Here is an 18,156-nt window from a genome sequence, read left to right on the forward strand (position 1 = left end):
GTCCAACTTGTTCACTCTTTACAATCTGCATTATCTAAAGTGGAAGAGAAAGACAACTATTGTTTCAATAAATATGCGATATCTCAAAGCGATCACTTATTCTGTGTTTTGATCGAAGAGATAACAGAGAAATTAAGCTTTCTCCTCCGTCAGTTTGAACTGGAATAAGTTTTGTGTTTCTGGCTGCTGTGCGGCTTATCTCTCAGTGTAACAACACTACTGTGGAACCATGCTATGCCAGGTCTTGTGTACGTGTTAATGTATAAAAGGCTATCTGTCTATCATTAATCCTACTGACTTCACTTTCACAAACTTTTATGGGTTTTCTAGGAAAAAGGGTCCTAGATACTGCTATGTATTTTCAATAAGAACTATTAGGTAAAGGAACTTTGTACACTTATCAATATGGACTTTTGGAATATATATTTCTAAAGATCGTATCTCTAAAATAACACATATCAATACACATTCCAGGTCTCTTTTGGCACACCAGGTCCTCCAACATTATCTACACAACATGTGTGAAGCAAATGCGTCTTTAACACACCTTAGTATTGACAATGTCATAAAGACAATGTTAATACCCTTCACCCAAATTTCTTCATAGAATATAAATATTTCCGTGTGAACCGCTTACTTGGATTATAGACTAATAATGATTTTAACAGGTACGTATTCAGGCGATTTTGATGTGTGTGAGAACAGTCCTGAAACAGAGGTACAAGGGGCGGGAGCTCCGTTGGATGTGAAGTGAAATGAGATGTTGCTAAGGATGATATATACCAATAGTATATGTTATATAAGGGAATGTGGTAACGTGAGGTTTGGTAGGCAGGATATTGTCCTCCAGGAGGGGGGCTGCATTCTGATATTTTACAGTAAGACGTGTATCTCCAAGTTATGAACTCTAGATCCTGGTTGTTCCACCTCTAGGGAATGAACTTGTTCATTTATGTTGGCGAGCTGCTCACTACGAGAGGGTTACTATCTGATGATCGTGTGTACTACGCTGTTGGCTCTGATGTATAATGATTAGTATGTAATAGGCGGTTTCATTTCGCTAATTCAGTAATGTTTACCTCTAGTTTTTTAATAATGGCACTTGTCAATTTTAGTTGCTTTCCAGTTTCATCTATCTGTGAATTTTCCTTCTGTCTTCTGTCTTTTAAACTGATAACGGGTTTCAATTTTTTTTTATCCTATTCATGTTATTATTGCTGTTATCAGCACTTCCCGGCCGATCATTGGGCAATTTTCTTGCCAGAACACGAACCAGAGGTTGAGTAAATTTACTGTGTTTGTTCTTACTGTTTTATAAAACACGTGCACCATAAGAGCCTGTTTTGTGGCTGATGACTGGTGTACGTTGTAGCTGGTAGCAGTCTAGGATTATAATTAATAGTGTATACCTCAAAAAGGAAAAAAAAATCTAATTTTGTAAAAGTACAAAAAAAAATCTGTTTAAATATATTTAGGATCAAATACTTTGAATCGCTGACTTGTATATAGATTTCTATAACCAAGTCCGTGTTTACATGAATATCATTACAAGTTTTCACCCTTTAAAAAAGCAGATTTGAAATTCGTTTGAATTTTCGTTCATGTATCATGATCGTCGGTCGGGAATCAGTGCCGCCAAGTTCATGTGGCCGACAGCCATAAACTTTGAATGTCTGATATGAATGAGACCGTCAAGACGACACATTTGGGGAATGACTTACACTCTGGAAACATGTACACCTACTGTCATACTTTTTTATTGGCTACAACTAACTTTGTATATCAATCTGTGGTTAAAGGGAAATAACTCTATCAGGCGTATGAGAGCGGAAAGTGCCGGAAGTTACACGCACATGGCGGGAAGCTTAGTTTCACTTTGACATTTGTAAACATCGCTCTGATCTTTATTGTGTTGAAGCATTGTACCTAAAGCAAAATGTCGGAGCTTGATGAATTCGGCGATGGCAGTGACGAAGAAGGAGAAGCAATGACTGCAGCTGAAGTTTTACAGAAACTAGAAGAGGTCAGTAACTTAATACTCAAATGTGTAGTAGCGCTGAGTGCCATGCCACAGGAGAAAGTTACCTCAACTCGTGTAGTGTACTTCTTCAAATGATTTCGAATTGACAAAACAAAGCTGTATTTAGCCCCTGCTACACCAAGGCTGTATATGTCAATGTCATAGAGTGAAATGATCACAAGGATATGTTCAGTGTAACAAAGATGGGTTGTGATGTTTATACAATGACATATTTGCTCTGTAATCCTACATTATAAATATAATGGAGCAAAATCTTATAAAAACATATCTGGTTTACCCAAGGTAAATAACAACTAGGCATACATGACAAATACGTAGACAAATAACCAAAAGAAAATATGTTCGATTGCAAGGATTATCAACTCCTGTCTTTCCCGCTAAGTTGTCTCCCTTGTATTGTTTCATTAAACGAAATAATACAATCCAGAATACAGTGGTACCTTCCAGACCACAGTGTGAATTAAATCCACCCAACTCAAAACTAATAATATTCATTTTATTGACAAAACAGCATTATTTATCATTGAAATGTAACTTTCAATCATAACACGTGGGTCAATTCCATGGGAAATGTTCATTTTCAGCAATTTCTAAACTTTATTTCATAATAAAATTATATAAATTTATGGAACCAGTATTGTCTCTACTTTCTAAATCAAGTTAAATTTCTTCGATATCAGTCTCTGTTCATGAATTATCACATTTTTCCCCTTGTGACAAAAATTTCTCTTGAATGCCCCCAAAATAAGCAGAATGTTTATCTTTTTTTATTCCCACAAAATAATATCATTGAACTGAAGTGTCAACATTTAAAAGATCATTCATCAATGAAGTTTTAATGAAACATTGTAACAATATGGTGTCAAGACTGAAACATCTGCAAATTTAACCTTGAACTTGGTGATGTCAAAATTGTCCCATAAGTCACAATTTTCATAGAGTTGTTTACTTCATATGCAAGTCAGCTGTTTCCAAAGACAGAGTCACTTATATTTATCTAGTACTACATTGTGCTTAATCAGGGATTAGGGACTTGTGTGTCATTGTCTCTTATTTCTGTCAATGGACTTGCCTTGAAAATTGTCCCGTAAGTCACATCCCATCAGTCACCAAGTGTGAAATCAAAATGCCACCTAAAAGCAATGCAGAAAGGCAGAGAGCAAGGCGTTTATGGCTGAAAGCAAACTCCAAATATGAGGAATACAGGCAAAAGCAGACTGCATATCATAGGCAGTGGGAGAAGAAAAGAAAAGACACCATGTCTCTAGGGCAAAAAAAAGCTCTAAAGGAATATAAACGGAAATGTAAAGCAAATTATAGGTAAGTCTATTGAACACCATCATAATAAAAGTGTTGAAAAATTGTTTTACCATGTTTACAGTTAAAACTGGGAACAATCCCAAATATTTTAATGTAATCTGTCTTCTTCTGTAGTTTGATAATGATTTTCATCTTGAATGTCCCATAAGTCACGAATAAATTAAACTTGATATTAATAGTGATGATTATTGATTGACATGTATGTTTTCTTAATTCCAGGACATAGAAAAGTTCTGAAACAATTATTCGCTATGGAAACCTTTGTATTTTGTAGGACAAAGTTTAAAAACACCTCTGGTGCTGAGTCTTCTGTGCCAGTCAGTCATGCCACCATAAGCCGAGCTGTTAACAGGGCAGAGTCAAGACTTCCTAGAAACCCAAGGAAACAGAAAATAGTTGTACAGAAGCTGGCAGTCAAGTTTTCCCCAGAAACTTTTCTAACACCAGCTAAAAGAAGAGCAGCTTCGGGAATAGACAGTGCTGTCTTAGAAACTGTGTTAAATTTTTATGAACGTGATGACATATCGAGCCAAGCCCCAGGGAAAAAGGATTTTGTGATTCTGAGAGAGAAGGGCAACAAGAAAAAGGTCCAGAAACAATTTCTCACAATGACTGTGGGTGAGGCCTATCAACAGTTCAAGCTGGCTTTCTCAGATGTAAAAATTGGAAAATCTAAATTTGCTGATCTTCGACCAAAACATGTGTGTCTTCTGGTACCCCAGCCAATATCTGTCTTTGCATATATCATGAAAATATCCGACTAATTCTGGAATCTGTCCCAGGACTGCCAAATTCAACAGCTGAATTTATCAAAAAAGTTGTCTGCAATGATGAACTAGAAAAGTGCATGTTTCAAACAGATTGTAGTGAATGTGGAAATTTGAAAATGTATGATGATTTGATTTCCTCACTTGCTGGTAATGAAACCAAGAAAGAAGTCGCGTACAAGCAATGGATGAGGTCAGAAGATGATCAGCTTATGCGCCATTCACTCTGCGACATTGTGGAGAACATACTTGCAATTTTGAAATCCAAGCTTGCTTTTTTCCTGCAACATGTTTTCATCAAGAGAGTCCAGTCCAGTTATTTTGATAATCTAAAGCAAAACTTGCCTATTGGTACACTACTGATTCAGACTGACTTCAGTGAAAATTTTACACACAAAGTACAGGATGAAATCCAGTCAGTGTATTGGGATACGCAATCATCAACCCTATACACTGCAATGATCTACTATGCCAAACAAACAGGGGATGGTGTGGAGCTGAAATCTGAGCCATATGTTATTATATCCAACTACAAGCATCATGACAAATATGCAGTTGTCGTGTTCAATGACATGCTTATGGAACACTTCAGACAAGAGAATGATGATGTGATCATTTCTTGCATTGAATACCAGTCCGATGGCACTGCTCAACATTTCAAACAAAAATTCACATTATGTTCTCTGGCTCTCCAGAATCTGCCAGCTAAGTGGAATTTCTCTGCAACATCCCATGGCAAAGGCTGCATTGACGGCATTGGCGGAACAGTGAAAAGACGGGTTTCCGAAAAAGTGAAAGCCCAACATTTAGATATATCCTCCTCATCGGAATTTGCAGAACTAGCAAAAGAAGTCTGCCCCAATATTAATGTCCTCTATGTTGACAAAACAAAGATTGAGATGAACAAACAAAAACTTGATGATAGCTGGAGGCCCACTGGGCAAGATATTAAAACACTACCTGGCACACGTTCTGCTCATTGTTTTCAGGTTGTTGGAGGAATATGTCATCAAATATTCCATACATTCTTCAGTGATTGATTCAGAAATGGATACATTTTCCTTCTTAACAGGGAGGAAAATGAGTCAGTTACCAAGATCAATTCAACCTCAAATAACTCTGCCTTGCAATCTGAGTATACTTGTGGTCAGTGGGTAGACGTTGAGTATGAATCTGTGTATTACCATGGACTGATAATCAACATAAAAGGTGGCCAGTACCAAATTAGGTGTCTGAAGTTAGGTAGCTCTGGGAAATCATATGTATTTGAACCAGAAAGGGACACCATTTGGTATCACAAGAACCAAATAAAGTGTCTTATGAAAACCGAGCCTGTGCTTGTTAATGCAAAAGGCATGTACAGAGTTTAGTGCTTGTGTCCCATAAGTCACGATACATGTCAAGGTCAGTTTAGAAGGACTTGGAGACCATAACATTGTTGAATTAGTTTCAATTATGTTGTGTTTCATCCTTTGGCAGGAAAGTGTTTCAATTGACAATGTTTCTGTACCAAATAGTTTGTTTTTCTTGTTTTGCTGTTATTGCATCTGATTATGACGCATTGACTTCAAATTTTTTTGAAAAATCTGTTCTTTAATATGTGAATTCCCAACATATGTTTTGCTTTGTTCATTTGCATGAGGTTTCTGTGGAATAATAAAGACATATTTACATCAAAATAGTTTGTAATGATTTTGAGTTGATAGCGTCCCATAAGTCACGTTTTTTTGTCCCATAAGTCACATGATGTATCAAACTACCAGTGAAAACTAAGAGCAAGACCAATCTCACATTTTTTGTCAGGTCGCAGGTACATCCAAGAACTAACAAATAGGCTACAAACAATAAACATATCTCTGAAATTGAGATAGCGATGGCAATCTTCCCAGACAACTTAGAAAATGGTATCTAAAAATGTCCCATAAGTCACACTACCATTCTATAGCCTGTTGTTGAAAACACAATCAACTGACTTTCAATTTTTTCTGGTTTTTTGTTAAAGATACATTTACTCTGTGACTTGTAATAGTAAAAAGCATCCTATTTTGAATTATATCTTTTATTTTTCACATTCAATATAAGAGAAATCTATCAAATGTCCCATAAGTCACAATGGAATATACCGATGGACGAAACTTTGGTTATATGTGTTACAAAATTAGTCGACTGGGAAAAAGAAATAAATAATGTGTTCACATGGGAATCTGATGGCATTCATATTAGATATAAAAGTCACTGGTAGTGAGTGGTTTGACATTGCTAATAATCACAGAATAAACACTGTACCTTGGAAAAGGTGTTATGGTGTAGATGTGTATATTTTTGTTTTTACAAAACATTACACACTATTGAAATACATCATCTGTTTATTATATGCCCAGCCGCTGTGGTATGCACATGTATACTGCTTTAAATACTCAATACTGTGAAAACAAAAGAATGAAATATATTATCTACATAACATTTCTTCATCATACTCTGCATTTGACAAACATATGTATGGCTCTGGTGTGACATGTCATTTTGGAAATTTTGAAATAGTTAGTGATGGGATATGAGTTGCAATCTATAATCAATTTTGGGATAAAATCAGATAGGACTTTTGATGTAGTTAATCCATATAAAATGAGTGTTCAATATTCATTTTTTTTTTTTTTTTTGTAACTTTAACTTAAAATACCTAACTTACCTAGAATTACATAAGAATGAATATTTTTGGTATTTGGCATGTTTACTATGCATAATATGTATTTTATTCTGTTAAAATGCAAGAACTTACCAATGATCAAGTATGAAAAATTACAATCGGTCATTACATCTGATGAGGTTAAACAGTTAGATAGTCATTTGTATCTGATCGTCGTCCCATCACTGCTTGTATTTAAAAATTGTGCATACTTTGCGTAGGCATGGCGAAATGAGAAGTTTTCACCAGACTTATTGGATGCTAAAATGGACCTGGTGGAATGTATGCTTGAACAGTTAGTAGAAATGGAGGAAAATATAAAACGTGCCAAACGGTCCGATATTCGAGTCAGCATCCACAGAATGGAGGTAAGAATGCTTTTACAGGAACAAAACATTATCACAATGGGAGATTTTCTGACAGCTGGTTAAGGAAGCCATCTAGATATGCCACCGTGGACCTGTACTAAACTTGGATGATGGGGAGCCACAGACTCTCACATCTTTGACCAAGTGTTAAACAAAGCATAGCCAATTTTACTACATTACATTGTCACCATCTTGTCTCAATTGTTTTTACCTTAGTGTTCATGGGGTTATAGTACAGCTAAAAAGTTGGGTTGATTCCTCTCCATCTCCTACTCTATGCACGTCAGTGCTACTATGCTCCACACTGGTCATTTGTCTGATGAAAGTGTTCATGTAGTCATTGAAATGTCACACTCTAATCTTCTACTGGTTGTGTTATGAGAACTTTTATGACATTAATATGCCTGAAGAAAATATTCTGAAAAAAAAATTAAAGCTTACTTGACCTTTTTAAAATATTTGCATGATGCATAAGGAAAAGTTGCAAGTCAAAAGATAGAGTTCTTTAACGTACATGTCCAGTAGAAGGTTCTGCTGATGGCTTTACATTCTTATCTCAAGAGTTGAGATTTTCTGTCTCAAAATGGAAAAAATTCATCTTTAGAGATACTTTATCATGATTGCCTTTGTAATGTTATAATTGATTTGATAATCTCAACCAAAGGGAAAAGATGTTCAAGTTCCAAACACTTGGCAAGCCTAGGTCATCTTTCCCCTCAGATCTGCCTATCTCATCTTAAAGGGGATGTAAGATTCTATTTATTTTTTCCCATTCAATTGTAAAAATGTTGAAAAAATTTTTTACATATACTTTAACAGTACTAGTGCTATGATACATTCTGACTCTGTTTCAGATTGACAGAATTCGTTACATCATCAGCAGCTACCTCAGATGCCGTCTACAGAAGGTCAGTATGTGCATTGTCTTTGTCTTCTCTGTGACCAAGTCTGGATGGATTTGAGGTCATTTAGCCTTGTTTGTGACAAGTCTTGAATATATTTTATTTAATCGGGTGTTGTCTATGACAAATTTTCAAAATTCTATTTAATCTGGTCTTGTCTGTGGCAAAGTTTTCAACTTAAAGTTGATTTGGCCTCTTCTGCGGCAAAATGTTAGTGATATCTATTGTCATAACCCAGGTAAAAACTAGCCACAGTATATAGCTTGGTTAGAGAGAGTGATCTTGTAACATCAGCACCAATGTAGAGAGTCAGTGAATGATACTTAGCCATGCCCCATAAGCATTACTTTAACACATGGAGAAGCCAGGTAGAGAGTTGGGGGATAACACTTCGCCATGCCCCATAAGCATTACTTTAACACATGGAGAAGCCAGGTAGAGAGTTGGGGGATAACACTTAGCCATGCCCCATAAGCATTACTGTAACACATGGAGAAACCAGGTAGAGAGTCGGGGAATGATACTTAGCCATGCCCCATAAGCATTACTATAACCCATGGAGAACCCAGGTAGAGAGTTGGGGAACGATACTTACCCATGCCCCATAAGCATTACTATAACCCATGGAGAACCCAGGTAGAGAGTTGGGGGATAACACTCAGCCATGCCCCATAAGCATTACTTTAACACATGGAGAAGCCAGGTAGAGAGTTGGGGGATAACACTTAGCCATGCCCCATAAGCATTACTGTAACACATGGAGAACCCAGGTAGAGAGTCAGGGAATGATACTTAGCCATGCCCCATAAGCATTACTATAACCCATGGAGAACCCAGGTAGAGAGTTGGGGAATGATACTTACCCATGCCCCATAAGCATTACTATAACCCATGGAGAACCCAGGTAGAGAGTTGAGGAACGATACTTAGCCATGCCCCATAAGCATTACTATAACCCATGGAGAACCCAGGTAGAGAGTCGGGGAATGATACTTAGCCATGCCCCATAAGCATTACTATAACCCATGGAGAACCCAGGTAGAGAGTTGGGGAACGATACTTAGCCATGCCCCATAAGCATTACTATAACACATGGAGAAGCCAGGTAGAGAGTTGGGGGATAACACTTAGCCATGCCCCATAAGCATTACTATAACACATGGAGAACCCAGGTAGAAAGTCGGGGAATGATACTTAGCCATGCCCCATAAGCATTGCTATAACCCATGGAGAACCCAGGTAGAGAGTTGGGGAACGATACTTGGCCATGCCCCATAAGCATTACTATAACACATGGAGAAGCCAGGTAGAGAGTTAGGGGATAACACTTAGCCATGCCCTATAAGCATTACTGTAACACATGGAGAACCCAGGTAGAAAGTAGGGGAATGATACTTAGCCATGCCCCATAAGCATTGCTATAACCCATGGAGAACCCAGGTAGAGAGTTGGGGAACGATACTTGGCCATGCCCCATAAGCATTACTATAACACATGGAGAAGCCAGGTAGAGAGTTAGGGGATAACACTTAGCCATGCCCTATAAGCATTACTGTAACACATGGAAACCCAGGTAGAGAGTTAGGGAATAATACTTAGCCATGCCCCATAGCATTACTATAACACATGGAGAACCCAGGTAGAGAGTTGGGGAACGATACTTGGCCATGCCCCATAAGCATTACTATAACACATGGAGAACCCAGGTAGAGAGTCGGGGAATTATACACTTGCCATGCCCCATAAGCATTACTATAACCCATGGAAACCCAGGTAGAGAGTTAGGGAATAATACTTAGCCATGCCCCATAAGCATTACTGTAACACATGGAGAACCTAGGTAGAGTTCTTTCCAGGTTGAGTATGTAATCTTGGTAAATATCAGTTGCCATATACTGCTCAGCTAGAAAGAACTTCACATTAAATTAATCAGTTAAGAATAGGACTAGTAATCCAGAGGTGTTGGGCTCAAATCTTGAGGCATCAAAATTAATGTGTTACATTGTGAAGAATACAGGCACACTTGGCAAGGGAAGTATATAGTTATTATAGCTATTCCTGATTCCAACTGAGAAAATTTCTATAGGTTTGAATCATTTTAACAAAGTGTTAAAATATTTCAGCTTCCTAGAGTGATGCTATACAAGTTTTGTTTTTTATGTGAATGGTATGGAATTTTTTCCTGTATCAAAAAATGAAAGTTTTTATAATTTGTTTTTATCCCAGAAATGCTGATTTCAAGATGTATAAACTTGGTATATCTGTAGATCACTTTAATTTTTGATAGTTACATTAATTACTACTTTGTATGATAGTGACCAGATGTCTGTTTATATACAATAATTTTTTTTTCATTAAAAACCTAAAAGATTTGGTCAAACAAAGAAGGGAAATAAGTTTGTTTTCTCTGTAAAAGCTGAATAATTTTTCATGAATTTAAGGTATTCTTAACTGAAGGCAGCAATGCCATATTTTTTGTTTCAGGTTGAACGTTACACTGTTCACATTTTAGAACAAGAAAGACAGAGAAAGGAAGAGGATGCATGTAGAATGTCACCTGAAGAATTTGAATTTGCGAAAGAGTAAGATATGTTTTTTGTAATAACTACCTGATATTATAGTACTAAGTAACTTTACTTGTACAATTGAAGTTAAATATATGACAATTTTTGTGTTCTATAAATTGTATATATTATATATTATACATATACCTGTACGTTTAGACTACCTTGTACACTATACTCTAGAATTAATGAAGGGAATTTGTATTGAAATGAAAGAAACATAGCCAATACTACAGCATGTTTACATGTGTTTAACTAATGTATTTTAGTTATGCTGAAACAATGGACAATCATTTCCGGTCTTTGGCTCTCAGACATATGCCTCCTAATCTTCAAACACTGGATACCAAACAGACAGGTAAATAATGTTCTGTTCATTTTACTCTTACTTGGTGTCCAAACTCTGTAAAGAAATGCAAGCAAAACCAATGGCAATAAAATATTGGAAATTTATTATCTCATGTTTATGAATGTCAATAACAAAATGTGATTGTCTGCCATACTTAACAAGGGAAATAACTCTTGTATCCTTCGTGACATTTGAGAATATGGTACAAACAATCCTGTGATCACATTAGATAATGTACAGTCATACTTTACCTATTTTTAAACAACTGTAAAGAAAACTTTATCAGCTTATAATCCTAAATTTGTCACAGTTTTTGAAAGCTTGATTAGAGTCAACCAGTGGGAAATTTTAATTGCTGCCACTGAAAAAGATAAGACCTTTCAAAGAAAAAATGACATTAAAAAAATATCAATCCTACCTGTCTCAACAAATCTTATACTGTGAAATGATGAAAAATATCCTTAATTTTGATCAATTCTGATCTGAATTTTTTAATAACCATCAGATAATTCTAACCAAGATTTGAGCAACTTTGGCCTCCAAGTTATTTTTATGTGGAACAGATAATTTTGGGGGGATCGTGATATTTGCTGCACCACCACACTATCATATCTTCTATTTTATTAAAATGAATGCATAAATCAACTAGAGTTTGTAATCTATTATTTGTCAGAACTGCAGGTACATGTATTTATGAATATCAAGTTTAAATATGTGTAGAAAGATAACCACAGAACAGAAAAGACATTTTTTTTCTAATTGACATATATTCGGTTCACAAATGTGAGTTGTCAGGTTTTGATTCCCAGAACAGGTGTAATTGAGCTTGAACTTTGGTTTTCTCCCATTGTCAGATTCCTCCCGCACTTCCATTGAGGACAACAAGAGTGATTTATGTAAATTGGAAATAACTTGTTTAACAATTGTTGTAAGGTAAATGAATGAATTGTAATTACAAATGCGTTTAGGCATACATACCTTGTTCCATAAAATAAGCTTGTCTAGGTATTCTCTCCTATTTCTCAAAAAAAAAAAATTCATCTAGAAATGTTGATTTACTAAATTTACCGAGGAACAATTGAATAAATATAATGACTTTAAGATGCTTTCAAGAGGTCCAACACAAGTAAATATGAGGAATTGGACCCATGTTGATTTACTAACATATGTAATTTTCTCTCTCATGGCCAACTCCATCATCCTATGTGATATGTTGTTTACTGGTTTTTAATGAGTTAGAACTCAAATAGCATATTATAAAAAGCATTTTTGAGCTTCTTTCGTGTTCCTGTTTTTTTTTTTTAATGAAATATTGCATACTTTATTAAAATTCAAGATTCTCACCAAAAATACATAATTATAGCTAAAATTTAGACAGATGGACACATGGGTTTATCATGTTTACATTACATGTCCTGTCAGATATTGATGTTTAGTACACAGTCAATATTTACACACAGACTGGTGTAGATTAAGTTGAAAGCCCTGAGTCAACATTTATAAAGGCTGTTGATATCTACATGTATCTCCTCCTGTTAGGCTAACATTTATCAATGAATCTGTTAACTCACATCCTATTACCTAGATATCCAGACATGTTTACCTTTGACCTTGTGAGACATGACCTTTGACCTGTTGAAACATGACCTCATATAAACTTAAAATAGAACAAGCATTCTTTTTCCTAGTGATCTGTAAATGTTAGACTCAGTGACCTTCACACTGGGTTACTGTCTTCACACAATTAATGTTCATAGGTAGTTTATTGTCAATTCACCCCTTGTTAAACCTGATAGAGTTAGTCTGGACGCTAGTCAGGTGAGCTAGACAGGTGAGCTAGACTGATCAGTCACTGATGACCAGTGAAGTAGCACGGCTAGGGCACCACCTCTACCTTGGTCATCCCTGTTTAACCATTCATATCACACTACATTTCACTGTTAGCTTGTTGAACCTATGTAAAATAATGAATTCTAAAGTTCTGAGAAATTTCACAATATCTCTTTTTAATTCACTATAATTCCTGAAAAAATGGAAGAGGCTTATTCAGTCTGTGATGAAAAAGATCTGAAAAGATTAACTTCAATTATTTGGTTATTGTACTGTTCTTACTCATGTTTCTTCTTTAAAATACATCATATTTGTGTCAAACTTTCAATAAGATCATGACTTTGGGAACCAATGAGAAAACAGCAGTACCTGTCCCTGTAATTCACTGTTCCTCCTCCTAAAGACTGATTTCCTGACAGCACTTGAATACATGCAGTGATAGTGTAATACTATCAATAATAAAACAAAAGGAGGCAGGCATTTTTTGGTAGTAAGTTTTAATAGAGCCAGTTTATCCGATAAAACATCTATATTGACAACACATGTTTCCCTGGGGGATTGTTCACATGAGTCAGACTGATTTACAAGATTGATTTTGTGGCATTATTCAAGTCAAGTCACGAATGTTATAATGTGTCGCTGTCTTGGTTGTAGCTCCACATGTGACAATGCTGTATATGGCAAAGGCTTATATATGTAATTACCTTTCATTCTGATTTTTAACAATGTTTTCCACTGTTCGTGTGAAGTAGAAGTTATCATGCTTCTATTTGGATGTCAAAAATAAATAACAAGATCTTTAGATTCTTTTCTTTGCTCTTTATAGTACTTTGTGTGACTTGTCTCATCCCAACGAGTAAGATTTTTGAGTATCTAACCTAAAGTCTGATGTTTTTCATTCAGGCAGGAAATGTTTTCATTGATTTTAAATTAAAGTCGTGCTGTTTGGAAGTACATATGATTTGTTGAAACTTCATGATTGTAAAGGTCAATTTTTCATCAGATGCCTAAGTTGATTTTTTTTTTAAGATTTTTATGAACTATATCTTCTAAATGTCATAACATTATCTAATGAAACATAATGTAAGTTTTGAGATACATAAAAAAAATGAACCCTCAAATTCAAGGTTGTATTATGCATTGAGATGTTAATGAAACCACAGTCATGCCCAATCTTACTCTTAATTCTGGAGGTCAAAGCACTGCAATGAATTATGAAAATTATACCTATAGTATATCATCTTTTGTACACTGGTCTTAATCCATCAAAGGGCAAAATGACTTCTTTTTCAACCCCTGTCCCAGTTGGTAAACTGACCAAGTTCTTTTTTTGCAAAGTGGGATTTTTTTTTTTTGCTTTTTGTAGAGAAGAAATTTTAATGAAACATTATGACATAATCAGCTCCTGTTTATACCAATTTTAAAAAGAAAAAAATTTCCTGAAAGCAGATTGAACTATAACAACAGAAAAGTAGGTTTTGATTTTTACAGATCATCAGAAATATGCTGTATAATGACATTTTGTGTCAAAAAATCTCACCATTTCTGTTGAAAGTGTAGCCATCATTTGAATATTTATATGAATGATCTATAAAGACAAACATATAAGGCCAATAATTCCATTAATAACAAAATATTGTTATGAAAATAGTGTTTAAATAAAATGTAGTGTAATTAAATAAAAGTATTAAATTTCTTGTATATATTCCCTTTGCAAAATTTGTTTTTTAATATTTCTGTCTCAAAGAAATTTCCTGTTTAATTACTTTTGCTGGGATAAATCTTAAATATTGACAAAGTCTTGTCTAATTTATCTTTTCTTGCTTTCTGTATATGATAGTTCTTGTCACCACTAGAGTGTCTGCAAATAGCATTTACTATCATCAAGAAAAATTCTAGAAGATTTTGTTTCAATTTCATGTAAATTGTTACTATTTTTCATTACATAAGCAAATACCACAATAAAATGACTTAATACTTAAACTACAGACTACAGTGTAGTTCTAGAGGCACCAGATCAACCACGCACAGGAAAGAAAACTTCAGCCCAAACCTCAACAAGCACCTGCCTAACAGTTACTTATTGTTCATTTAAATTGCCCTTAATTTCCCAACAAAAATGTCTAATTACTTATTATGCACTGGTTTCCACCTGTTTCCTTCAGATGTACTTTTTCTTGCACTATAATCCTTTAATCAAATTCTAAGCAGTTTCTGTGAAAAGCAGAAAGTCTAATAATTACTTGAAACTTACCCATTTATCTCAAGATTATGCATTAAGTTTTATATAGCCCACAGAATGAAAATCAAATCTGCAATTGAAGATAAGCCACTCTCCTTATTATATTACCTGTTCAACTACTGCCCATTGACCAACCTGTAGCCAGTGGTCATTTTACTGGTAAAATGACAGTAGCCAGTAACATCATGGTAATCTATAACTCAGTATTGTAATTTATAGAATAACTTTTCCTTTACACAGCTATGCGACCTAACATGGACAAATATGTGTTTCTACAAGTAAACGAAGACACAGAAGGTGTACTGGTGGAGGAAGAAACCCTAGAGGCTGGGTAAGGTTCAACAAACACTCATTACACAATGTTATCATTGCATTGCATCACATTCTACCCTGTTATCATTGTAATAACACCTATCATATAACTACTCTGTTATCAGTGTAATAACACTCATTACATAACTACCCTGTTATCATTGTAATAACACCCATCATATAACTACTCTATTATCATTGTAATAACACTCATCACATAACTACCCTGTTATCATTGTAATAACACCCATCATATAACTACTCTATTATCATTGTAATAACACTCATTACATAACTACCCTGTTATCATTGTAATAACACCCATCATATAACTACTCTATTATCATTGTAATAACACTCATTACATAACTACCCTGTTATCATTGTAATAACACCCATCATATAACTACTCTATTATCATTGTAATAACACCTATCATATAACTACTCTATTATCATTGTAATAACACTCATCACATAACTACCCTGTTATCTGTGTAATAACACCCATTACATAACTACTCTGTTATCAGTGTTTTAACACCTGTAATCATTGTTATAACACCCATTACATAACTACTCTGTTATCAGTGTAATAACACCCATCACATACTACCCTGTTATCAGTGTAATTACACCCATCAAATAACTACTCTGTTATCAGTGTAATAACACCCATGCATAACTACCCTGTTATCTGTGTAATAACACCCATCACATAACTACTCTGTTATCAGTGTTATAACACCCATTGCATAACTCTCTTGTTATCAGTGTAATAACACCCATCACATAACTATCTTGTTATCAGTGTAATAACACCCATCACATAACTATCTTGTTATCAGTGTAATAACACCCATCACATAACTACTCTGTTATCAGTGTAATAACACCCATTGCATAACTACCCTGTTATCTGTGTAATAACACCCATCACATAACTACTCTGTTATCAGTGTTATAACACCCATTGCATAACTATCTTGTTATCAGTGTAATAACACCCATCACATAACTATCTTGTTATCAGTGTAATAACACCCATCACATAACTACTCTGTTATCAGTGTTATAACACCTGTTATCAGTGTTATAACACCCATCATATAACTACCCTGTTATCAGTGTAATAACACCCATCACATAACTACCATGTTATCAGTGTAATAATACCCATCACATACTACCGTGTTATCAGTGTAATAACACCCATCACATACTACCCTGTTACCAGTGTAATAACACCCATCACATAACTACTCTGTTATCAGTGTTTTAACACCTGTAATCATTGTTATAACACCCATTACATAACTACTCTGTTATCAGTGTAATAACACCCATCAAATAACTACCCTGTTATCAGTGTTATAACACCCATTACATAACTACTCTGTTATCAGTGTTATAACACCCATCAAATAACTACCCTGTTATCAGTGTAATAACACCCATCACATTCTACCCTGTTACCAGTGTAATAACACCCATCACATAACTACTCTGTTATCAGTGTAATAACACCCATTACATAACTACCCTGTTATCTGTGTAATAACACCCATCACATTCTACCCTGTTACCAGTGTAATAACACCCATCACATAACTACTCTGTTATCAGTGTAATAACACCCATTACATAACTACCCTGTTATCTGTGTAATAACACCCATCACATAACTACTCTGTTATCAGTGTTTTAACACCTGTTATCATTGTTATAACACCCATCACATAACTACCCTGTTATCAGTGTAATAACACACATCACATTCTACTCTGTTATCAGTGTAATAACACCCATCACATACTACCGTGTTATCAGTGTAATAACACCTATCACATACTACCATGTTATCAGTGTAATAACACCCATCACATAACTACCCTGTTATCAGTGTAATAACACCCATCACATACTACCCTGTTACCAGTGTAACAACACCCATCACATAACTATCCTGTTATCAGTGTAATAACACCCATCAAATAACTACCCTGTTATCAGTGTAATAACACCCATCACATTCTACCATGTTACCAGTGTAATAACACCCATCACATAACTACTCTGTTATCAGTGTAATAACACCCATTACATAACTACCCTGTTATCAGTGTAATAACACCCATTACATAACTACTCTGTTATCAGTGTAATAACACCCATCACATAACTGTTCTTTTATCAGAGTAATAACACTCATTACATAACTACCCTGTTATCTGTGTAATAACACCTGTTATCAGTGTAATAACACCCATCACATAACTACTCTGTTATCAGTGTTATAACACCCATTACATAACTACTCTGTTATCAGTGTAATAACACCCATCACATAACTACTCTGTTATCAGAGTAATACCACTCATTACATAACTACCCTGTTATCTGTGTAATAACACCCATTACATAACTACTCTGTTATCAGTGTAATTACACCCATCACATAACTACTGTTATCAGAGTAATAACATTCATCACATAACTATCCTGTTATCAGTGTAATAACACCCATTACATAACTACCCTGTTATCAGTGTAATAACACCTATCCCATAACTACCCTGTTATCAGTGTAATAACACCCATCACATTCTACCCTGTTACCAGTGTAATAACACCCATCACATAACTACTGTGTTATCAGTGTTTTAACACCTGTTATCAGTGTTATAACACCCATTACATAACTACTCTGTTATCGGTGTAATAACACCCATCACATAACTACTCTGTTATCAGAGTAATAACACTCATTACATAA

General features: G+C 35.1%; 1 protein-coding gene across 1 annotated transcript in view; it reads left to right on the plus strand.

Moving 5' to 3' along the window:
- Positions 1–1,936: 1,936 nt before the first annotated feature.
- Positions 1,937–18,156, plus strand: part of LOC132556535 (DNA replication complex GINS protein SLD5-like) — a 37,612-nt gene continuing 21,392 nt past the window's right edge. Inside the window, exons 1-6 of the mRNA XM_060220948.1 lie at positions 1,937–2,023; positions 7,036–7,182; positions 8,037–8,090; positions 10,569–10,666; positions 10,918–11,006; positions 15,310–15,400. Of these exons, the coding sequence (XP_060076931.1) occupies positions 1,937–2,023; positions 7,036–7,182; positions 8,037–8,090; positions 10,569–10,666; positions 10,918–11,006; positions 15,310–15,400 (566 nt within the window). The remainder of the gene's footprint in view (positions 2,024–7,035; positions 7,183–8,036; positions 8,091–10,568; positions 10,667–10,917; positions 11,007–15,309; positions 15,401–18,156) is intronic.

The sequence above is a fragment of the Ylistrum balloti genome, unplaced genomic scaffold, assembly GCF_031769215.1.
Source record: "Ylistrum balloti isolate Yb309-2 unplaced genomic scaffold, AGI_CSIRO_Ybal_v1 Utg370574, whole genome shotgun sequence".
In the NCBI taxonomy this organism is placed as follows: domain Eukaryota; kingdom Metazoa; phylum Mollusca; class Bivalvia; order Pectinida; family Pectinidae; genus Ylistrum; species Ylistrum balloti.